Below are 25,301 nucleotides of genomic sequence, written 5' to 3' on the forward strand. Positions count from 1 at the left end.
ATTGCATGAGTACACAGGACGTTTTTAGCGAATAAAAAGTAATTTTGAAAGACACGAGACTTATCGTGTATTTTATGCACTCTCTGTGTCCGAATTTCCAGAAGCTCTCTATCTTATGAAGCGTTTTAGATTAGCCGGAAAATTTTGTACGTACATACAAGAAGTATACGATCTAAGTGGAATATTCCATTATTCTCTTGATACAACAGAAACGAAATTTACAGAACTTCTCAGAAAGTTGGTTTATTATTACCAAATTAATAGAATTAATATACGTTTATCATCTTTACATACCTAAGTCGTGGAGGTTTATCGTGCGTAAAAAATTAGTGTCGTTTCAAAGTTACATTTCGTACATTTTAAGCCTATAATTTGTAACGTACAAAACAATGTAAATTTGAGCTGTTTCTTATCTCCACAATAAGAAAATCCAACTTTACGTTTTTTACACAATGATATTTATGGAACAGTAATATCATATTATTGCATCGCTTGGAGAATGAAGTCAAGGTACGATGTGACCCTAGTGTAAACGCTGGGATACCCAGCTGTGCCGCACTTATAAGCATAAGACACAATACCTATTAAATACGAGGTTAATTCATGTTGTATCAGCAGTGGTCCGCCGCGGTCAGCCTGAAAGGATCGTTAAATTTTTAATCAAAGATACTGAAATATATCGATCGAATTGTATTGAAATTATACTTATATACAGTAATAATCTTCTATTGATTTGTGTATTGAAATACTCCAATTTATAACGTACATGTTATATGTATTTTGAGCAAAACTAAGATTAGGAGGAAATTAGATTAAATACCATAACGAGGTGTGAGAAGTGGGCAAAACTATTAAATTGTGTTTATCTATTATTTTTAATGTTTAAGACGTCGATTTGATGTTAATTCGAATTGACGTGTCTTCAGATACCGTATAGTTTGTAGTAACTCTGTAACTTAATTACCGTACAAGAATCCTTTCCACCCTGAGCACGTTCGGCGCATATTATACCATCAGTGACATCAGGTGCATTAGGAAATTTGGAATAAGCTATTTTGCATTCGGCGTTCTTAATCACTGGCATTTGTACTTCCATTAATGCATTACGTCGTGGTCGTCCTACGAAGAAAATAAGAAAGATATTTAAGACTGGAACTGTTTAATTTTATTATAAAATTGATATCACTTACTATATCTTAATGCTCCCCATCCAGCAACAAGGGGGTTATAGCCGACGAAGTTGCTCTTTCGCAGGAGCTCTTTCGTACAAATGGGATATACGTACCCTGAAAAATAAAAAAATAAATGAAAATGCAGGAAACGAATGACCAAAAGTATGAGAAAGAATTGTACACGCTTTATGACACAATATATGTGTACAGTAAGAAATTTCAGGATATGATACTTCAGTAATACTCAATAGCATATATATATATATATATATATATATATATATATATATATTTGAGGACTTACTCGAAAATGGCACCTCCTCCACCAATCTAAGAATGGCAATATTATGATTGTGTATGTTTTCTATTCCATCCATATGTGCACAATGTGCTGCGGTCAAAACATGCCTAGCCGATATCAGGGAACCTCCGCACTTCCATAGTGGTTTGTCTGGGTTTCGGGGATTACGAAAACCTAATGCAACGATCCATGGCCAAGCGCCTAAAATGCAATAGTCATAGTTGTGAATATACATAATTTTTTCTCACATAACGAGTAACAACGATTATTACCTATTCGATATTCGATCATACAGCAGACGATAAGTACATACGTACAAATACTCTGAAATAGAGATTTGATAAAGACAGAAATTAAATTTTTATTCCAGTGGAATACAAATTATTAAATAATTCTATATAATTTCTATTTGAACTATACTGAACTATAAAGTTCAAACGTGTAATTTCTGCCCTAACAGTTTTTGATCTCTATCCATATTATTACTCCTATATCAATTTTTTATTTCGAGCAAAAAGATACTCTTCCTAACATGAAGTAAAAGAAAGAAATAATTCAAGTTAATAAGTAAAGTTACTACCGATAAAATCATAGCATTATTATTTAGTCTAATTGAAATGTACATTGATGTGCTGTTTAATGCCTTTAAAGTTCATTCTTTGCAGTAAATGGCTTATTATTAATCGGAAAGAAAGACATAAAACGTACCAAGTTCAGCTGGTTTACCATCGACCACCACCCTGGTATGAGAGACGTTGCTAAAACCACAGTATGGTGGTCGCAAAGCCTTATACTTATACACAGTTTTTATTAAAATTTCTCTCTTCTCTTTGTTTGGATCGTTCGGACAGCAAACGATCGTAACATTGCCCTGGTATCTGCACACTGATCGTCTATAAAAATCGGTGGCTGTACGGTACTGTATCTGCCATATTTCTTGCAGAGGTTTACATTTTCTGTAGTCAAGGCACCTGCCTTCTTGATTGTCCGGTGTGGTACATTCTGGATCAAACAATTTTAAAACATTTATACAGTTCAAAGATGCGTAAGAAAGCGACACCGATTACTCAACTTTCGAAGTAAAAAGCCGATCAAGTCCACCGGATTGCCCTACAGACACGTATTAATCCGTAAGAGTTAGTCATCATGTTGATAATAATTATCTAAAGAAACTTTTCACGTGAAAATATAAAATTTTAATTGATTAGATATTGTGTTAGCCATACTTAAGAAAGAAAATGAAAATGAATGAAATGAAAGAAAAGGACTATCTTCAACCTCATTTTTTAAATAAACACTTTGTCAGTTTTGCGGTAAATAAATTCTTAGGAATTCAGGACAGTTTTTAGTGAATCATTTTGTTTCGACCGTTCGCGGAGAGACGCGATCGCGAGATAGCACGTCAACGAGAGTTGTAAGTTCCCGTTACGATTAAATAATCGACGCCACGAACTGATCGATCCCCTTATTTCGATTATGATAATAAGGGTAGTTCAATGAAATTCCACAGAATTAACACAAATAAATTAATGTTTATTTCAACAACTTATTAACTAGAAAGATATAAATGGAACAAAAAAAATGTAACTGCGTTTTGGTTGATAAGTAATGCGCGACATACCACATGTGTTGACGGTTCGACTTCTGGAAAAGTTCTGAACGCCTTTCGATTTTTTTCGTTTTTTCTGGAAGGCGACCCCCACTACGTTCGGATCACGCCACATTCTTTTACTGCGAGGTAAAATACGGGCCACGAGTCGACGTTTCTGGAAGTCGCCCTGCTTAATGAACCATGCGCTTGCCACTACAATGTTTGTTTGCCGGGCAGACGCGACGATCCGTCTGCGACATTATAGTGCCGCGATCGATAGTTAAGAATATGACCTATGGTAAGCCGCATGGCGTAACATTCTCCCCCCGTTGAGAGGGTACCGATCAAACTAGGGAGGTGTGGTTGAAGTTCCCATCTTATTTCGTCTCGGTGGCTAGTTGTTCGGGTTTCTCGAGATCGGGTTGAATTGGCAGTGGGACAAGCCTTTTGACGCCCCGATCCAAAATGCTCTTTGCCGTCTGAACTGTAGCTGTCCGGATGACACCATCGGCGCCTGGATGAACCTTGATAACTCGGCCCAGAGGCCAATGCATGGAGGGAACGTTGTCCTCTCTGAGGATGACGATTGTGCCCTTTTGGATGCTGTGTCCACCCTTGCTCCATTTATTGCGGTTGGTTAGCTCGTTCAAATACTCCTTATGCCAGCGGTTCCAAAAATGTTGTTTAAGCTGTTGGATATGCTGCCATTTGGAGAGTCGGTTCGATGGAATGTCTCTGAAATCTCGATCACGTAAGCACATTAATGAATCGCCAATGAGGAAATGTCCGGGAGTGAGGGCTAGGAGATCATTTGGATCGGTGGAGATAGGAGTTAGCGGGCGGGAATTGAGGACTGCTTCTATTTCTATGATAACAGTATTACGGTGTTAAGCTCATATGTTTCTGTTTCTCCTCTCGCGCTGCGCCATAATATCCTTTGATATTTCCGATCCTCTGGTCGTACGAGGAATTGCCGATACATTTTCTCGATGTCGCCAGTGAGTACGTACTGATGAGCGTGGAATCTAATTAATATACAAAATAAATTGTGAATTGATTCGAGAATATAGGATTTCCCCATTTTCATGATTATCGTGATTTTTGTATAAATATATTTTTTAAGATACTAATAATTAGGTACTTATAAATTAGTATTATCAATTATTTTGCATTTATAATTCCGCCTCTAGTATAAGTGTTAATTGAAAACTAACTTTATGTTTGAAAAAGTACTAGCAAAGTCGTTGAGTAACAAGCCACTGATGCTAACACAAATAGCATTGTCGTAATTAAATATTTCTAAATATTCATTTTTCATTTTGAACCTGTAGAAACAATTTATTATATATACTATTAGCTAAGTAATTGCATATTTAATTAAGTCGAAATATAAAACTTAGTTATTTTAATAATTTAAAAAATAAAAAACTGACAAACATTTCAATTTAATTTATGGTTGGAACAAAAGACAGTTATTTTTCATTAATTGAAATATTGCAATGCAGAGTACTTTCGAAAATACGCCGAGAGTATTCCTGATGGTGAAACGAGCGTTGCTTCATCGAACGCAGCTAAAGAAAACAACATCTATGTAGTTGGTGGTACGATGCCTGAAATAGAGGGCGATAAATTGTACAATACCTGTACTATTTGGGGTCCCGATGGAACTTTGATAGCAAAACGCCGAAAGGTAAGTAATATATTCCTTTATGGCTTTGGATTTGAAAATATTGGGGTGAAGAAAGTGACTCTATCTAGGAATAATTTAGGAATATACATATGTACATACGTATACTATAACCAATTCTATAATTTACGGTTTATAAAATACGTTATGATACGGGAAACGCCCATTTTTGTTGTAATGTGTAATATAAATTTTTCACATACTTAAAATATTATTATACTTATTTTTTCTCCTTTTTAAACATTATTAAATGATAAGATTTTTTAATAAAAGAAAGTGATAAAAACGCTGTCAGTTATTAAATAAAAAATAATTAAAGTTTAGGAGTTGGTAACTTTGATATTAAATTACAAAAGTTGCAGCAATAGAATTAGCGACTACATTTTTATGTTATTAGGTACATCTATTCGACATCGACATTCCTAATAAGATTACTTTTCGAGAGAGTGATTCACTCAGTCCTGGTAACTCCCTAACGACGTTCGACGTGAAGGGCTGCAAAATAGGTATTGGCATTTGCTATGATATTAGATTCGAGGAAATGGCACGCATTTATCGTAACAAAGGTACAGTAACTTAATCGATCAATACTTAACTAGCAAAAAATTAAATATCTTTCTTAAATATATTCTATATAAAATTAATATAATCTGTAACTCTGTATAAAAAGAAGCTTAATTTAAAAAACCAGTATATTTGCTGAAAATGAAACAAATAAAAGAATTAAAAGCGCAATAAAAGGACTGTCCTCGCATATTCAGAAATGATGGAATGTGAACCGTGCAACTACGAAGTTAATTGGTATTCGGTGGCTTCATATTTCCTGCTTCTCTGGGTTAGGTTGCCAAATGCTGATATATCCAGCGGCATTCAATATGACCACTGGACCACTGCACTGGTCATTACTTCAGCGTTCCAGAGCGAATGATAATCAATTATACGTTGCCTGCATATCACCGGCTCGTGTTCCTTCAGCAAGTTACGTCGCATGGGGGCATACACAGTTGACCAATCCCTGGGGAAAGATTCTTTACGATTTGGAAACTCAAGAGAATATGGCAGTCACCGATATCAAAAAAAAAAAAAAAAAAAAAAAAAAAAAAATATGAGGCATACTATATAAGATTGTCATCGATTTAAAATCAAAGTATGAAAAGGATACCCTGGAGAGAGTAAAACACAGAATCATTCCAACTAAACATTCAGATCGTACCGACACCTAGGTATCGTCTTACAATTAAATCTCGGTCTCGAATGGATTAAAATGAAATACATACTTGCAGCTTCAACATCGTCAATATCGAGGAGATTCAAACTTTACAAATAAATGTAAATTGCGATGTAAAACAAAGCGATGTAAAAAGGGAAAAAGGAGGAAAGAAGGAACAGGGAAGCAAAGAGAAGAAACGAATTTTTCATTTTCTCGAAACTGGATCAAGTTTCAGGAAGACCATCCAAGTAATTGATGTCCTCTGTAATTATTTGTTAATCATGCGCGGAATCAGAACGATTCGACCTCGTTCCAAAGCAAATCGTTACTAGAGTAGAGACGGGAATTAATAATTCGTGTCAATTGTTCGATCGTGTTCACAAATTCAAATGCGGTTGAGTGGCGGAAACCATTTATAACACGTCCCATACAGCGTAGATCGCATACACGTCTTAGGATGTATTTTTGGTACTTATATATACTCTATATATATATTCTTACTCTATATATACTTATATGTACTCTATATATATTCTCTATCTTAGATATACCATAAAATATTTCGTGAAATCGCGTATTCGTGTCTAATGTCAGGGATTCTCTTTCCACAAGTCTGCGTTTTCTATATTATCTTTCTTCCTTACCAGTAGGCATTCTCACAATTTGTGATTAATACTGCTCGTACAGGAATATTAGGTTTTTGACGTTGTAAAATTTCACGTGAAATAATAATGCCTATATATTGACTAATTTATCAATTAATTAAATCCGTGTATATCAAGTTTTCTATAATTTAGTACTTTCGTTTAACTACAGAAATTTGATGCAATATAAAACTTGATTAAAACAGCGATTCATTAGGAAACGAGAATAATGATGCAAATATTTTTTGTAGCCATTATATAGGATTTCGATCGCATAATTAATCAGTATCAACTTACCAGTCTTTAACGGAAGAATAGAAGGAAGGGTAGGCGGTACACAGACCGCAATTATCATCATCTTCATGTAGAGTGTCAAAATGCCGAACATCTTCGTTAGTCGTCAGAAGTCGCGATGAGAAGCGTAAAAGAAGTGCACTAGCCAGAAGTATCTGCGACAGAAATCAGAATACACTCGTTTTCGCATGGTTGGATCAATTTCGCGTGGGACTAACCTGATTGAACCTAACGCGGGATAATTGTGTTAGGGAAGTGATACATTTACACTGTACATGAGAGTGTGTGTGTAAGGGCCAGAGGGCGTCAAGGTCTTAGTGGAGACAAAAGACTGTTGCCAGATGTTAGAGGAATCTAGGATAGTCGGTTGGCGACAAGCGTGCGTGCAAGACGTTCTTCAGAGTGTAATATAGATGTATAACTGTTGCGTGGGAAATATAGTCAATTATTTGTATTCCCAAATCCTCGAATTTCCTTAACATGGTAGCAGAGCGTGGTTACTAGTTTTGCAAGATATTTAGTGCGTGGTTACGATCTTGCGAGTGAGTTTTCAATAAAGAAAAAAAAACTTTCAAAGGAACAAAATATACTTTGAGCACGTAGGAACGCTTGAGTAAGAAAAGAAAAAAAAAGAAGAATCAATTAAAATGGAGAGATCGGAAATCATGATACCTATATTCGATGGTGAGGATTATGGAATGTGGAAGCAAAGAATCACGATGTTTCTCAAATATAAGGAATGCGAGGTTGTTACAACTAGAATGAAGAACGAAAGAGACGATGAAGACTGGGACAAAAAGGATTTGAAGGCGATTAATATAATTTATAGTGCAATATCGAACAGACAATTGGAGTATGTTAGGGAAGGAAAAACGGCGTATGATATAATAAAAAGGTTCGATGAAATGTACTTGAAAGAGTCGACGGCACTGCAGATCGTATGCAGAAGGAGATTGGAAAACATAAGACTGGAGAACTACAGTGATTCAGCATCATTCTTTAACGATTTTGAGAAATTAATCAATGAATTAAAAAGTGCGGGCGCACAAGTAAGTGAGAGGGAAAAGCTGAATTACATGCTGAATACGTTACCCGAAGAATACAGCTACACAGCGGACATAATAGACGCATTGAAAGAAGAGGATCAAACGGTAGCGTATGTAAAAAATAAAATAGAGATAGCAGAGAAGAAAAATAAATCCAATCGAGGAGAAAGGCAAACCAACGCCTTTTCTGCAAAAAAGGAAGGATGCTTCAGATGTGGCAGATTAGGACACTTTGCGAGAGAGTGTCAAAATGGCGTCCAAGCGGGAAGCAGTAACGGCTATTGGCATGGGCCAACACGTGGTCGAAACAGAGGAAGAGGGAACAAAGGCAATACGAGCAGAGGACGTGGAAACTTTCATCGTCAATCAAGAACCGGCACGGGCGAGCATGGAAACTCAAGAGCAGGCATATGGACAGCAACGGCGCACTTAGTAAACAGCGCCGAACGTAGTGGTATGAGTAAAAAGGAAAGATGGCATAGGATGCTAGGACACGTAAATTTTAAATATTTAGAGATTTTGGGTAAAGAGCAACTAGTGACTGGCATACCGAATGAATTTGAAAAGGAACTTTTGAAATGTAGGGTGTGTATAGAAAGCAAAATGCATAACTTACCTTTCAAAAATAATCGAACTAAGACTAGGGAAATAATGGAAATTATTCATACGGACGTATGTGGTCCCTTTAAGACTACCGGATTCAATAGAGAAAAATATTTCATTTCATTTATCGATGATTATAGTAAAATAGCTAGGATCTATTGCATAAAATCAAAAGATGAGGTCTTTGATTCTTTCGTACAGTTCGTAAATGAAGCCGAAAATTTAACGGGCAAGAGGTTAAAAATATTAAGATGCGATAATGGTAAAGAATATTTAAATAATCGAATTTATAAATTTGCTAGGGATAAAGGTATAAGAATAAATAATTGCCCAACATACGTACATGAATTAAACGGGACAGCGGAAAGGTATAATAGAACAGTGATGGACATGGCGCGTTGCTTGTTAGCGGAAGCGAAAGTACATAAAAGGTACTGGCCGGAAATAGTTTGTACAGCGGAATAACACCAGCTCGGATAAATGACCCTCTAACTTACCTTTGTCCTCATCGACGTCAGTGATTTTAAAGCTAGTTATAAAGTGCACTTCTCAGCCAGCGTCCACGGCAGTCAATATTATCTAACGGGTCTTAACGCGATGTAAAAAGGGAAAAAGGAGGAAAGAAGGAACAGGGAAGCAAAGAGGAAAAACGAATTTTTCATTTTCTCGAAACTGGATCAAGTTTCAGGCTGCTCGCCAAAGAGTCTGTAGCTAACGAGACAAGATTAGACAAACCACGCTTTAAAATTCCCACAGAACTATAATAATCCTCGAAATCAATACGATTCGTCGATCCATCGCCTGATTAAAAAATGAGATAGTATGAAGCTCACTAGTCGGCCTTTGAACTTTCAATAGTGATTCTCTGTAAATGCTTGAAATTGACGCTTGGATTCTTTCCAGATTAACTAGCTTTGACCCTCCCTCCCTTTATCTATTTTCTTAGATCGACTTAGACTGCCACAACATATTATCTTTCTTCTTTTCTTTTCTTTTGATCTTTTAAAGCCCTAAATCGCTGGCTATTTTGTATACTATATATTTTGTACACTCAATTACTCTGTAAGTCATAAGTACATATGTTTTACAACGTTATTTGTCATATTTCAGTTAAACCCCAGAAAAGCCAGAAATATATTTGCAGCGTGTTTTAACGCGTCCCTGGCAAAGATCTGAAAAACGAGTTGCGACACAATTTAAAGCGACAAATAGCACCGCGTGTCTCGTCGTGGTAACACACGGTTCGCCAGCTTTTTAAAAGCGCTCTCCGTTTGCTTTTTCCTCTCTTCCCTGTCTCTTCGTTTTTTCTTAACGAACAAAACCATTTTCGCGAGGACGAGAGTACGGAAATGACGTACTGGCAATTTTGTTTTGTGATAATACAAGCAGCTTGGTTTCAGTGAATTAAACTTGGGCCCAAGCTTCTACTTATCCCTACCTTCCTTTCCTTTATTTTCCCTTCTATATCCCGTGTTACTCGTGAAGACGAATAATGGTTCAGATAGATGATAGGCAGATTTTCGAGAACTAAATAAATATACGGTCGCGGATCGGTATCCTTTACCCCTCATTGCGGATCGAGTCGCGAGATTGCAAAAGCGAGATATTTTATTATTCTGGACATGGCCGGTGGGTTTCTCCAAATCCCTATTCATCCTAATTCTAGGAAGTATACAGCATTGATTACCCTTGATGAACAATTTGGATAATAAGTTGTTGTTTTCTTCGAATTCTTTTGTGCCTTTGTTCGATCCATTCTAAGTCGATCTAAGAAAATAGATAAAGGGAGGGAGGGGCAAAGCTAGTTAATCTGGAAAGAATCCAAGCGTCAATTTCAAGCATTTACAGAGAATCAAGCGGGCTGGTTAAGGTCGTGAGTTGAGCAATTATCCCGCGTTAGGTTCAATCAGGTTAGTCCCACGCGAAATTGATCCAACCATGCGAAAACGAGTGTATTCTGATTTCTGTTGCAGATACTTCTGGCTTGTGCATTTCTTTTCGCTTTTCGTCGCTACTTACGACTCTTACGACTTACGTCTTACGACTAGGAACATGTATTGCAGTTTGAAACTTTACATGAGAATGATGATGATTGCGGTCTGTATACCGCCAGCATTTCTTTTCATCCTTCCATTACAGACTGGTAAGTTGATACTGATTAATTATGCGATCGAAATCCTATATAATGGCTACAAAAAATATTTGCATCATTATTCTCGTTTCCTAATGAATCGCTGTTTTAATCAAGTTTTATATTGCATCAAATTTCTGTAGTTAAACGAAAGTACTAAATTATAGAAAACTTGATATACACGGATTTAATTAATTGATAAATTAGTCAATATATAGGCATTATTATTTCACGTGAAATTTTACAACGTCAAAAACCTAATATTCCTGTACGAGCAGTATTAATCACAAATTGTGAGAATGCCTACTGGTAAGGAAGAAAGATAATATAGAAAACGCAGACTTGTGGAAAGAGAATCCCTGACATTAGACACGAATACGCGATTTCACGAAATATTTTATGGTATATCTAAGATAGAGAATATATATAGAGTACATATAAGTATATATAGAGTAAGAATATATATATAGAGTATATATAAGTACCAAAAATACATCCTAAGACGTGTATGCGATCTACGCTGTATGGGACGTGTTATAAATGGTTTCCGCCACTCAACCGCATTTGAATTTGTGAACACGATCGAACAATTGACACGAATTATTAATTCCCGTCTCTACTCTAGTAACGATTTGCTTTGGAACGAGGTCGAATCGTTCTGATTCCGCGCATGATTAACAAATAATTACAGAGGACATCAATTACTTGGATGGTCTTCCTGAAACTTGATCCAGTTTCGAGAAAATGAAAAATTCGTTTCTTCTCTTTGCTTCCCTGTTCCTTCTTTCCTCCTTTTTCCCTTTTTACATCGCTTTGTTTTACATCGCAATTTACATTTATTTGTAAAGTTTGAATCTCCTCGATATTGACGATGTTGAAGCTGCAAGTATGTATTTCATTTTAATCCATTCGAGACCGAGATTTAATTGTAAGACGATACCTAGGTGTCGGTACGATCTGAATGTTTAGTTGGAATGATTCTGTGTTTTACTCTCTCCAGGGTATCCTTTTCATACTTTGATTTTAAATCGATGACAATCTTATATAGTATGCCTCATATTTTTTTTTTTTTTTTTTTTTTTTTTTTTGATATCGGTGACTGCCATATTCTCTTGAGTTTCCAAATCGTAAAGAATCTTTCCCCAGGGATTGGTCAACTGTGTATGCCCCCATGCGACGTAACTTGCTGAAGGAACACGAGCCGGTGATATGCAGGCAACGTATAATTGATTATCATTCGCTCTGGAACGCTGAAGTAATGACCAGTGCAGTGGTCCAGTGGTCATATTGAATGCCGCTGGATATATCAGCATTTGGCAACCTAACCCAGAGAAGCAGGAAATATGAAGCCACCGAATACCAATTAACTTCGTAGTTGCACGGTTCACATTCCATCATTTCTGAATATGCGAGGACAGTCCTCTTATTGTGCTTTTAATTCTTTTATTTGTTTCATTTTCAGCAAATATACTGGTTTTTTAAATTAAGCTTCTTTTTATACAGAGTTACAGATTATATTAATTTTATATAGAATATATTTAAGAAAGATATTTAATTTTTTGCTAGTTAAGTATTGATCGATTAAGTTACTGTACCTTTGTTACGATAAATGCGTGCCATTTCCTCGAATCTAATATCATAGCAAATGCCAATACCTATTTTGCAGCCCTTCACGTCGAACGTCGTTAGGGAGTTACCAGGACTGAGTGAATCACTCTCTCGAAAAGTAATCTTATTAGGAATGTCGATGTCGAATAGATGTACCTAATAACATAAAAATGTAGTCGCTAATTCTATTGCTGCAACTTTTGTAATTTAATATCAAAGTTACCAACTCCTAAACTTTAATTATTTTTTATTTAATAACTGACAGCGTTTTTATCACTTTCTTTTATTAAAAAATCTTATCATTTAATAATGTTTAAAAAGGAGAAAAAATAAGTATAATAATATTTTAAGTATGTGAAAAATTTATATTACACATTACAACAAAAATGGGCGTTTCCCGTATCATAACGTATTTTATAAACCGTAAATTATAGAATTGGTTATAGTATACGTATGTACATATGTATATTCCTAAATTATTCCTAGATAGAGTCACTTTCTTCACCCCAATATTTTCAAATCCAAAGCCATAAAGGAATATATTACTTACCTTTCGGCGTTTTGCTATCAAAGTTCCATCGGGACCCCAAATAGTACAGGTATTGTACAATTTATCGCCCTCTATTTCAGGCATCGTACCACCAACTACATAGATGTTGTTTTCTTTAGCTGCGTTCGATGAAGCAACGCTCGTTTCACCATCAGGAATACTCTCGGCGTATTTTCGAAAGTACTCTGCATTGCAATATTTCAATTAATGAAAAATAACTGTCTTTTGTTCCAACCATAAATTAAATTGAAATGTTTGTCAGTTTTTTATTTTTTAAATTATTAAAATAACTAAGTTTTATATTTCGACTTAATTAAATATGCAATTACTTAGCTAATAGTATATATAATAAATTGTTTCTACAGGTTCAAAATGAAAAATGAATATTTAGAAATATTTAATTACGACAATGCTATTTGTGTTAGCATCAGTGGCTTGTTACTCAACGACTTTGCTAGTACTTTTTCAAACATAAAGTTAGTTTTCAATTAACACTTATACTAGAGGCGGAATTATAAATGCAAAATAATTGATAATACTAATTTATAAGTACCTAATTATTAGTATCTTAAAAAATATATTTATACAAAAATCACGATAATCATGAAAATGGGGAAATCCTATATTCTCGAATCAATTCACAATTTATTTTGTATATTAATTAGATTCCACGCTCATCAGTACGTACTCACTGGCGACATCGAGAAAATGTATCGGCAATTCCTCGTACGACCAGAGGATCGGAAATATCAAAGGATATTATGGCGCAGCGCGAGAGGAGAAACAGAAACATATGAGCTTAACACCGTAATACTGTTATCATAGAAATAGAAGCAGTCCTCAATTCCCGCCCGCTAACTCCTATCTCCACCGATCCAAATGATCTCCTAGCCCTCACTCCCGGACATTTCCTCATTGGCGATTCATTAATGTGCTTACGTGATCGAGATTTCAGAGACATTCCATCGAACCGACTCTCCAAATGGCAGCATATCCAACAGCTTAAACAACATTTTTGGAACCGCTGGCATAAGGAGTATTTGAACGAGCTAACCAACCGCAATAAATGGAGCAAGGGTGGACACAGCATCCAAAAGGGCACAATCGTCATCCTCAGAGAGGACAACGTTCCCTCCATGCATTGGCCTCTGGGCCGAGTTATCAAGGTTCATCCAGGCGCCGATGGTGTCATCCGGACAGCTACAGTTCAGACGGCAAAGAGCATTTTGGATCGGGGCGTCAAAAGGCTTGTCCCACTGCCAATTCAACCCGATCTCGAGAAACCCGAACAACTAGCCACCGAGACGAAATAAGATGGGAACTTCAACCACACCTCCCTAGTTTGATCGGTACCCTCTCAACGGGGGGAGAATGTTACGCCATGCGGCTTACCATAGGTCATATTCTTAACTATCGATCGCGGCACTATAATGTCGCAGACGGATCGTCGCGTCTGCCCGGCAAACAAACATTGTAGTGGCAAGCGCATGGTTCATTAAGCAGGGCGACTTCCAGAAACGTCGACTCGTGGCCCGTATTTTACCTCGCAGTAAAAGAATGTGGCGTGATCCGAACGTAGTGGGGGTCGCCTTCCAGAAAAAACGAAAAAAATCGAAAGGCGTTCAGAACTTTTCGAGAAGTCGAACCGTCAACACATGTGGTATGTCGCGCATTACTTATCAACCAAAACGCAGTTACATTTTTTTTGTTCCATTTATATCTTTCTAGTTAATAAGTTGTTGAAATAAACATTAATTTATTTGTGTTAATTCTGTGGAATTTCATTGAACTACCCTTATTATCATAATCGAAATAAGGGGATCGATCAGTTCGTGGCGTCGATTATTTAATCGTAACGGGAACTTACAACTCTCGTTGACGTGCTATCTCGCGATCGCGTCTCTCCGCGAACGGTCGAAACAAAATGATTCACTAAAAACTGTCCTGAATTCCTAAGAATTTATTTACCGCAAAACTGACAAAGTGTTTATTTAAAAAATGAGGTTGAAGGTAGTCCTTTTCTTTCATTTCATTCATTTTCATTTTCTTTCTTAAGTATGGCTAACACAATATCTAATCAATTAAAATTTTATATTTTCACGTGAAAAGTTTCTTTAGATAATTATTATCAACATGATGACTAACTCTTACGGATTAATACGTGTCTGTAGGGCAATCCGGTGGACTTGATCGGCTTTTTACTTCGAAAGTTGAGTAATCGGTGTCGCTTTCTTACGCATCTTTGAACTGTATAAATGTTTTAAAATTGTTTGATCCAGAATGTACCACACCGGACAATCAAGAAGGCAGGTGCCTTGACTACAGAAAATGTAAACCTCTGCAAGAAATATGGCAGATACAGTACCGTACAGCCACCGATTTTTATAGACGATCAGTGTGCAGATACCAGGGCAATGTTACGATCGTTTGCTGTCCGAACGATCCAAACAAAGAGAAGAGAGAAATTTTAATAAAAACTGTGTATAAGTATAAGGCTTTGCGACCACCATACTGTGGTTTTAGCAACGTCTCTCATACCAGGGTGGTGGTCGATGGTAAACCAGCTGAACTTGGTACGTTTTATGTCTTTCTTTCCGATTAATAATAAGCCATTTACTGCAAAGAATGAACTTTAAAGGCATTAAACAGCACATCAATGTACATTTCAATTAGACTAAATAATAATGCTATGATTTTATCGGTAGTAACTTTACTTATTAACTTGAATTATTTCTTTCTTTTACTTCATGTTAGGAAGAGTATCTTTTTGCTCGAAATAAAAAATTGATATAGGAGTAATAATATGGATAGAGATCAAAAACTGTTAGGGCAGAAATTACACGTTTGAACTTTATAGTTCAGTATAGTTCAAATAGAAATTATATAGAATTATTTAATAATTTGTATTCCACTGGAATAAAAATTTAATTTCTGTCTTTATCAAATCTCTATTTCAGAGTATTTGTACGTATGTACTTATCGTCTGCTGTATGATCGAATATCGAATAGGTAATAATCGTTGTTACTCGTTATGTGAGAAAAAATTATGTATATTCACAACTATGACTATTGCATTTTAGGCGCTTGGCCATGGATCGTTGCATTAGGTTTTCGTAATCCCCGAAACCCAGACAAACCACTATGGAAGTGCGGAGGTTCCCTGATATCGGCTAGGCATGTTTTGACCGCAGCACATTGTGCACATATGGATGGAATAGAAAACATACACAATCATAATATTGCCATTCTTAGATTGGTGGAGGAGGTGCCATTTTCGAGTAAGTCCTCAAATATATATATATATATATATATATATATATATATATATATATATGCTATTGAGTATTACTGAAGTATCATATCCTGAAATTTCTTACTGTACACATATATTGTGTCATAAAGCGTGTACAATTCTTTCTCATACTTTTGGTCATTCGTTTCCTGCATTTTCATTTATTTTTTTATTTTTCAGGGTACGTATATCCCATTTGTACGAAAGAGCTCCTGCGAAAGAGCAACTTCGTCGGCTATAACCCCCTTGTTGCTGGATGGGGAGCATTAAGATATAGTAAGTGATATCAATTTTATAATAAAATTAAACAGTTCCAGTCTTAAATATCTTTCTTATTTTCTTCGTAGGACGACCACGACGTAATGCATTAATGGAAGTACAAATGCCAGTGATTAAGAACGCCGAATGCAAAATAGCTTATTCCAAATTTCCTAATGCACCTGATGTCACTGATGGTATAATATGCGCCGAACGTGCTCAGGGTGGAAAGGATTCTTGTACGGTAATTAAGTTACAGAGTTACTACAAACTATACGGTATCTGAAGACACGTCAATTCGAATTAACATCAAATCGACGTCTTAAACATTAAAAATAATAGATAAACACAATTTAATAGTTTTGCCCACTTCTCACACCTCGTTATGGTATTTAATCTAATTTCCTCCTAATCTTAGTTTTGCTCAAAATACATATAACATGTACGTTATAAATTGGAGTATTTCAATACACAAATCAATAGAAGATTATTACTGTATATAAGTATAATTTCAATACAATTCGATCGATATATTTCAGTATCTTTGATTAAAAATTTAACGATCCTTTCAGGCTGACCGCGGCGGACCACTGCTGATACAACATGAATTAACCTCGTATTTAATAGGTATTGTGTCTTATGCTTATAAGTGCGGCACAGCTGGGTATCCCAGCGTTTACACTAGGGTCACATCGTACCTTGACTTCATTCTCCAAGCGATGCAATAATATGATATTACTGTTCCATAAATATCATTGTGTAAAAAACGTAAAGTTGGATTTTCTTATTGTGGAGATAAGAAACAGCTCAAATTTACATTGTTTTGTACGTTACAAATTATAGGCTTAAAATGTACGAAATGTAACTTTGAAACGACACTAATTTTTTACGCACGATAAACCTCCACGACTTAGGTATGTAAAGATGATAAACGTATATTAATTCTATTAATTTGGTAATAATAAACCAACTTTCTGAGAAGTTCTGTAAATTTCGTTTCTGTTGTATCAAGAGAATAATGGAATATTCCACTTAGATCGTATACTTCTTGTATGTACGTACAAAATTTTCCGGCTAATCTAAAACGCTTCATAAGATAGAGAGCTTCTGGAAATTCGGACACAGAGAGTGCATAAAATACACGATAAGTCTCGTGTCTTTCAAAATTACTTTTTATTCGCTAAAAACGTCCTGTGTACTCATGCAATCACATGCAACCTCGAAACTTCACTTATTTTTTATCACTTTCCAATTCAATACACAGTTTCTGCATTTTTGACTATATGTAAGAGAAATTTCTATTCAGCCAAAGGTGTACTTACAGATTATAGATTCCTATACGACTCTCAGTAAAAATTTATCCGCAATCCAGATAGTTAAAACTTCTGTCGACCGTATTGATCCATCTGCACTCTTCGTATGACGTCAATATCTGTTCAGTGCTGCTGCGCAGGTTTCTTTGTGTTACGTCAATTCGTTTGTGACCGTTGCGCGAGTAATGGCGCTTTGCAATGGTGATTTGCAGGAAAACAGTGCAGAATGCTGTGATTCGTTTCTTGTGGTCGGAGGTTATGTTTGATGCCTATATTTATCAAAGATTTAATGCACATTATGGAGAAAGTGTTTTGTCACGAAGTGTGTTTGAATGGGCACAAAGGTTCAAAGAAGATCGCACAAGTGTTATGAAAAAACAGGTGGACGCCCGTCCACATCCACGATGACAACATTGAACGTGTTCATGAACTTATGCTCTATGGAATAGACGAGTGACACTGGATAATGTGGCAAATCATTTGCAAATCAGCCACGGCTCTGCTTATGCAATAGTGCACGACAGATTTGGGTTTTAAAAAGTTTGTGCGAGATGGATGCCGAAAAAGCTGATGAAAAGGTGAAGACGACGATGCATTCGTGGTTCGCAGCTCAGCCCAAAACATTTTTTAATGAGAAAATACGAAGGTCCTTCGGCAAATGGACAAAGTGTATACAGAAATCGAGTGATTATGTCAAAAAATGATGTATGTCTTTTTTGACAATTGCTTAAAATAAATTCTACACCGACAGAGCGGGTAACTTTTTACTCACCCTCGTAAGACACTTAAATTTCCAATCTATTATGATGAATAAAAGAGCTTATACTATTAAATCTAATTGTATTTTGTTGCATGAGAGTACACGTGTATGTGATGTACATTACCTTTATATCCCCTTGAACGCTTCAATATTGCGCATACTATATTTTGTACAGCTTCTATAAAATTTCGTATGTTTGTTTAGGCTGTTAATCTAGAGGCTGGAGTACAAAGAAGTGGCACAATGATGTGGGCTGATGACATTTATAATTATCAAGGAATCACCCCTACATTCGCTCAGGTATATATCGTTGACTATAACGTATTTAACATATATGATTGTTAGAATATTAATAATTAATTTTTAATTCTATCAGAATTTTAATGAAACTGTCCCTTGGGAAGGAAGAACTGATACCTTGATATCACGGTTTGTACATCCTATATATACGACAAATTTTAGAACATTATATAACGAAGAACCAGATCGTCGTGGCCATGTGATGTGAATAAAAGGACTTGAATTTGATGATATTTTTATAATGTTAGATAACATAACTAAGTATCTTCACAGTAAGATAGGATGACATCTTAATGTTGTTCACTTGAGTGATGATATTATAAGGAAAAGTGTAATATCACAGGTAGGATGATTCATAATTTAGAACTACTAACTCATGTATGTATTAAAAATTAAAGAAATATATTAAATTTTATAGGATATTTATGTTTAGTAACCAGTAATTCAGAGATTGGTATTCATGGTTACTATAACGAGGCTGTAGAAACGCACCCTTTCTTCTTTGCAAATGGTCCTGTATTTATGTCTAAGCCGAAACTGGAACCTCTGAATAATTTAGATTTATTCTTGTTATTTTCTAAAATACTTATCTACAGTATACCATAAGGAATGATACCGTATCGCACCTAATCAAGTGCCTTAAGAAACATCAACAGGATATCACAGTAATCCCGTATCGACTGATATGTAAGTAAAAGTTATGTGTCATTGTTATACACAGTTATGTGTTAGTGTTATACACAGTTATTTATCATTTTCTATTAATTCAGTTGTAGCCACTACAATATCTATGACACTGGTAGTAATTATGAGAACAATAATGATGTGTTCTATAAGAGGAAATGATGATTAGGAACAAAAACTTACAGGTAAGTCAAAGTATATGTTATTTGCCATTTGAAAAGAAAGTTACTAACTTGAAATTTTTTGATAAATAATAATTGTGCAAAATATATTGGATTTCAAATTTGTCAAAAATTGAAATTTAAGAAGCATTGTAATAATATAACATTAATATTTTGATTTTTCAGGAGATATCATGCGGTGGATGGATAATATGTAAAAGATATTAAGCAGTATATGAATTTTCATATTGCGTAGAGATAACAAAATGAATTTTAAAAAATGTCGACATGGTAATAAGAAATAGCATCATGACAAAGAATATATAAAGACAGTTTCATTTTTTATAAATAAAAATTTGTTGTTCCAGATTTTGAAATATAGTGAAACGTTTAATTAGTATCTTAATATCTTTAAATAATTATTATTTTAGAATCAATTGTAATTGTATCATACGTACTTTTGAATTCGTGCAAGAACATATGTAATTTTGAAGTAGTTATTATTAGGAAATTGTTAGACGCGAACAGTATGCGAAAAGTTAGTATGCAGTGTAATAATTATCAATCAAAACACAAGAATTAAATTCTTGAGGAAAAAATTTCCGGAATTTCTTATTTACATGATTATAAAGAAATCCATAATAAAAAGGAGCTGCTTTCTAATACTTCTCTTCCTTGTAATGCCTGCGTTAATAATAACGAGGTTCGACTTTTTGTTTTTAGAGGGATACTGGAAAATTTGAAAGTACAGTACCATTGGGAAGAAAATCACGATATTGAAAACGATATTTGCAAGTAAATTTCCAAAAAATCTGTTTTCAAATTTTCGCTTTCTATTTCACATTAAAAGAAAGGGAGGGCTGCCTTCTTTTTCTGCAAGACAAAACAAACATTCTGAATCTCGTATCAATGAATGATGTCAATAAGTTATTTTTCTTTTCAGATTGAACAATATTCCAGATTTATTCATAATTTCATACTACGCGAAGAATAGACTTTTCATAGGTATATAAAGGAAATATTAAGTATAGGAAAACTCTTTTTCGTTGTAGGTGACATATGCTTCACGGTTGAACACATGTATTTTTGAACACATATAAATGAAAAAGTACTCTTATGGAGAAAAAGAATTGATACCTTCGATTGACATTAGATAATGTATATAAACTTATGAACAATCACTATCAGTTTGTATCTTAGGTGCACACGCAGATTTGTTGGAGTTCTTATAAAATGTACTTCCTGTACGAACGTTTTATTCTTCCAAATTTTACGATACTATGTCTCATATAATAACTATATGGATTAAACGTAATATAAATGATCCGAAAATAGACTCGAACGACATTAATTGTCTTTCTATTTATACCAATATCGAAAATACAAGTAAAGCTGGAGCAATAGTATGCAAGAATGGACTATTTATTATTTTAAACCAAATCATAGCATATTCAGAATGCACAGTATTATCATGAAATGTAAATGAATCAGTTGTAAACGAACGATTTTACTGTAAAATCGTTGCCTCCTTTTTTTCATCTGAAATATAGCAGCAATGAGTACATTCTTTTAATATATAATAAAACGAGATATCTTTATAAAGTTACATATGTCATCACTGGTAACTGTTATCTCGTATGACACCAAATATACCGTTAGTATGGAATGATATTTTTATGAAGATATACTTTAATGATAGATTTTATGAATGAAACGTTATATAAGAAAAATTATCTCTTGTTATTCTATGAAGTGTAGTAGCTAATGAAGATTAATTTTACGAAGTATTAGAGCAAAAGAGAATTAAAAAATTAAAAAGATCTAAATAAGATTGTTCGTGTGGCTTAATTATCTCAATTCTGGTACACCACTTGTTACATTCTAACTAATTAGCGCTAAACAATAACTTGCAAATATTAAAGATATTAACACCTTAATATTAACACCTAAAGGTTTTCAGGAAATTTTATAATATTTGATTATTGTATATCTAGTCATTGATTGATAAAATTTCTTGTATAAGCATAGATCGAGGTTGACGTCATACGCAGATTGCATTACAGGTATCGTTTTAATTTATTTTATGGCTAGAATCGTTTGAATATTATACGAATAATTATTTCCATTCGAACGATTAATAAATCACGTACCTATAAAAGATATATTATGAAAAAGACGTGACGAAACAAAAAAATATTGGAAATTCCGTTGTCATTAGATCAATTATTTTTGCAATGATTTTTATTTCCATGTAATTACATATGAAATGGGTAATTCATTAACATCTCCTCGAATCGAATATAATTCGTTACACTTCACAACGATTCAAATAATGGACGGGAAATATATAATAACTTTCCTGTCCTTGCGTTAAAATAGTACTGTACAAATCAGATGATACAACCTAACCCCAACCTAACCCCAAAAAACCCAATTACATCCACATTGCATGACAGCACACTTGCAATGGATTTTTGTGATTTCAATGTCACAGACAATGACACAACTAATCAGAACACGTTCGAGGCTACAGACATTGAAATTACCGCGTGTTTAATACGTTTAAAGCATAAATCTAAATTTCACGCGATTATTTCTTTGTACATTGTGAAACTCTTAAATTATCTTAATCGAATAAATAATCCTAATGTAATAAAACATCTTGAAATAGACCTAGATATCTGAAACAGAAACTCGAAGGATAAGAAATCCTAAAAGGTACTAATCCTAAAATAACAAACTCCTAAATAATAAACAAGTGATAAAACCTGTTATAAATAATAAACCTTACCTGGAATAATCAAATCCTAACTAATCGAAAATAAAATAAGGCAAGCAATTCTTAATCTTTCAAGTAATTTTTCCGAAAACACAGAAAGATAGAGAAATTAAAAAGACGCAGCACAAATTGCAGCACAATGAAAGTTTCAGAGCGATGAATACGATCGTATTAAACTAAATAATTTTCAAAAGTGAAATTACACTGAAACGTATATCGATGATATTTGTCATTTCTACGATCTGTTTCGCTTGATCGTGCTTCTTTTCTGATGTAAATTCAATTTATAATACGAACTAAGTTTCCTTTATTATTATTAGTCCTGCGTCTTTTTAATTCGTCACTTCTTTTATTTCAGAACAATGACGGGCTCCAAGATGCTGTTCGGATGTTTGGCGTTAATTGCTTTTCTGCATCCATTAGTTCACGTTTGTACTTCGAGTAGTACAGCTCAAGGTTTGTACTTCGAGTTGTCTTTTTCCATGCACTTCAAATTCCAATACGATCTGGTCACGTGGCCTTCGTACAATTTCGAAATTTTACCTGTTTGGTAATCGTCAATGAAAAAAGAAGTTATGCGTGACCTCAACACATTGAAACAATTTTTATGATTTTTTATTTGCCGGTTGGTCAGCAAGTTAATAGAAAAATTTCACTTAACTATTCGCGTTAATTTCTTCGGTTTAACTTTTGGGAAATGCTTCGTTAGCTTCGGGAATATTCCAACGATTCGTTTTACGTACAAAATAAGCATGATAAATATTACATCACGGTAATGTAATATCGGAATATATTAAAGGTGTAATTTTGTTCGATTAATTATAATTTATTAATAATGGATTGAAAATACAGATATTAGTTAGACAGAGAAACGATGTTTGATTAACAGGAAAACTAAATGCAACGCTCGTATTTACAACAAATAACTTGACAACTATTTGGTAACTCTCTCTCTCTCTCTCTCTCTCTCTCTCTCTCTCTCTCTCTCTCTCTCTCTCACTAGCAACTCTAACACTCGACAACACTCGCAACTCAATTCTAACGATTCTATGCTTCGACGTCTCGATCAACTCCGATTCTCGCAACACGCACACTTTTCGATTCGCCTTGGATAGCGAAACCGTCCTTCTTCTAACGCGTTTTTAAAACGCGATGGCGCTATCACTTTCTAAAAGCGTCGTCTTTACATTTCCGATGGCCACGGGCACACCCGACTGCCAGATATACAATGTATTATAAGAGTATCATTACCATACTTTTCATGAAAAGAGCAATTTTTCTTGATAACTATACTCTGTAACATAGATTGAAGTCGCTGATTTGATTCCTCTGATATCGTTGTCTTATGAGAGTCTCGCCCGGTCTTGATTGGTTCTGTTGACTCTTATCGTTGTGAAAAATCGATTCGTTGTGTACCTTTTTTGTATAGAGAATTATTTTGTGGTAGAATATAATGTTGTTATATTTGTGGTCTTTACTTTACTAATTTTGTCACTGAGCCGCTCTTTGGTTCGTTGAGCGATTCATATTCCGCATATATTCCGTACCTGCTTCGCTTGGTACTTTTATAATTTTCGCAGTTACAATAAAAAATTTAATTCTTAACAGATTAAAGATTTAACCTCTTGCTTTATAGTGTACAATAATTTTTTTTTTTTTTTTTTTTTTGTATAGGTTATGTGATCCATAGTTTGAGTAAGTAGTACATATATATATATATATATATATATATATATATATATATATATATATATATATATATTTACGTGACAAGCTTTCATTTCAATCTATATTTAAGATTAATATTTTATCAGTTTCTGTTCGTAACAACATCGAAGTAGTCAATAAGTTTGTAGAGTATAATTAAGGAAGTTATGAAGCAAGAGGTTAAGAACAAATTCTGAAAGAGGTTATGTACAACTCAGTAGTACTGCTTTACATTACTTTGCGAATTACTTTTCAAGCATAAAAATAGTTTAACAGCCACTTATAGTTACTTCCTTACGATTACATTCATTAAATTCGTTTGATTTTGTAAACAAAATAACCACGCTGACCAGTCTCTTATTTAAAATAGAATTATTTTGTCATATATCCAACAGTTTACTTTCTCTTCGTAAATATTATTAATAATTTTATCAATTTCGTATACTTCCATCCTTCGTATAAGTGACAATGAATCAGAAGAGTTTCATAGCAATATTGAACAACATACAGTCAACTACAACACCATTAGATACATCCACCATACAGTCAACTACAACACCATTAGATAACAGCAATACAATAGATTATAATTTTCTACGTGTCATTGATTCATCATCATCATTTTCCATTTTTTTAGCATATGTAAAAACGTATCTGACGTAATCTTACCTCGCTCTTTGAGTACAAAAATCCATTCAAATGAAACAAAGGGAAAAGAAATAAGAAAACAAACACTCACATACGAATCTTCATTACATAACTGTATGTACTCCTCGAGGTATAATTACTCAGACACGTTACAGCGTACCTTCTTCGTTCCCTGATGGCTGATGTTGATCTTTGACGTTTATAATGAAAGAATTTCGTCAACGGCGCCATTTGGATCCTTGTTGAAAAATTAAAATAGCCGCAACAGCACCATTAAGCTCATCACCCAAAGTAGCTCTTGTTGCTGAGTCGTGGAGGAATTATTATCATCAACGACATAAACTATACCAGTTCCGGTCTTCAGGTGGTCCAGGCACTCGAACTCGCAACATCGCTCTCCAACACGGAATTTCTTGCATGTCTGTAGTAAAAAGAAATCGATCAATTGTACAGATCAATCGTCACTCGACTGCTCGAGAATTCAGATCATCCAGAGAATAGAATAGAGACGTGGAAAAATGTAGTGCGATCATCGCAGTGGGAGGAAATAGGGGGATAGGGA

General features: G+C 34.7%; 4 protein-coding genes across 8 annotated transcripts in view; 2 read left to right on the forward strand and 2 right to left on the reverse strand.

Annotated features, from left to right (window-relative positions):
- The window catches only part of LOC126875989 (omega-amidase NIT2-like), a 63,447-nt gene extending 38,498 nt beyond the window's left edge, over positions 1 to 24,949 (reverse strand). The window contains exons 1-2 of the mRNA XM_050638923.1: positions 24,900 to 24,949; positions 12,838 to 13,022 (exon numbers count right to left, since the gene is read on the reverse strand). Of these exons, the coding sequence (XP_050494880.1) occupies positions 12,838 to 12,921 (84 nt within the window). The 5' untranslated portion in view covers positions 12,922 to 13,022; positions 24,900 to 24,949. The remainder of the gene's footprint in view (positions 1 to 12,837; positions 13,023 to 24,899) is intronic.
- LOC126875970 (venom serine protease Bi-VSP-like) overlaps positions 1 to 25,301 on the reverse strand; it is a 57,835-nt gene that overhangs the window by 3,841 nt on the left and 28,693 nt on the right. The window contains exons 2-5 of one of the 3 annotated variants that reach the window (XM_050638886.1): positions 3,095 to 3,204; positions 1,477 to 1,674; positions 1,191 to 1,286; positions 965 to 1,119 (exon numbers count right to left, since the gene is read on the reverse strand). In XM_050638886.1, the coding sequence (XP_050494843.1) occupies positions 965 to 1,119; positions 1,191 to 1,286; positions 1,477 to 1,674; positions 3,095 to 3,197 (552 nt within the window). In that variant the 5' untranslated portion in view covers positions 3,198 to 3,204. Of the gene's footprint in view, positions 1 to 964; positions 1,120 to 1,190; positions 1,287 to 1,476; positions 1,675 to 1,745; positions 2,124 to 3,094; positions 3,941 to 25,301 lie in introns of those variants that run through there. The other 2 variants (XM_050638885.1, XM_050638887.1) reach the window with 2 other exon arrangements.
- Positions 1 to 25,301, forward strand: part of LOC126875979 (omega-amidase NIT2-like) — a 56,273-nt gene that overhangs the window by 153 nt on the left and 30,819 nt on the right. The gene's annotated exons all lie outside the window — the stretch shown is intronic.
- Positions 13,675 to 18,533, forward strand: LOC126875973 (venom serine protease Bi-VSP-like). Of its 3 annotated transcripts, none has more exons than XM_050638893.1 (6): positions 13,675 to 14,497; positions 15,918 to 16,115; positions 16,310 to 16,405; positions 16,477 to 16,631; positions 16,960 to 17,014; positions 17,712 to 18,450. In XM_050638893.1, exons 1-6 carry the CDS (start codon positions 14,395 to 14,397, stop codon positions 17,738 to 17,740), a joined length of 636 nt encoding a protein of 211 aa, XP_050494850.1. In that variant the 5' UTR covers positions 13,675 to 14,394; the 3' UTR covers positions 17,741 to 18,450. The 3 variants fall into 3 exon arrangements, 1 of the variants encoding a protein (XP_050494850.1); XR_007693827.1 differs by having other exon boundaries at positions 13,680 to 14,497; positions 16,960 to 17,301; positions 17,712 to 18,533; XR_007693828.1 differs by lacking the exon at positions 13,675 to 14,497 and adding an exon at positions 15,469 to 15,846 and having other exon boundaries at positions 16,960 to 17,301.

The sequence above is a fragment of the Bombus huntii genome, unplaced genomic scaffold (assembly GCF_024542735.1).
Source record: "Bombus huntii isolate Logan2020A unplaced genomic scaffold, iyBomHunt1.1 ctg00000061.1, whole genome shotgun sequence".
Lineage (NCBI taxonomy): Eukaryota > Metazoa > Arthropoda > Insecta > Hymenoptera > Apidae > Bombus > Bombus huntii.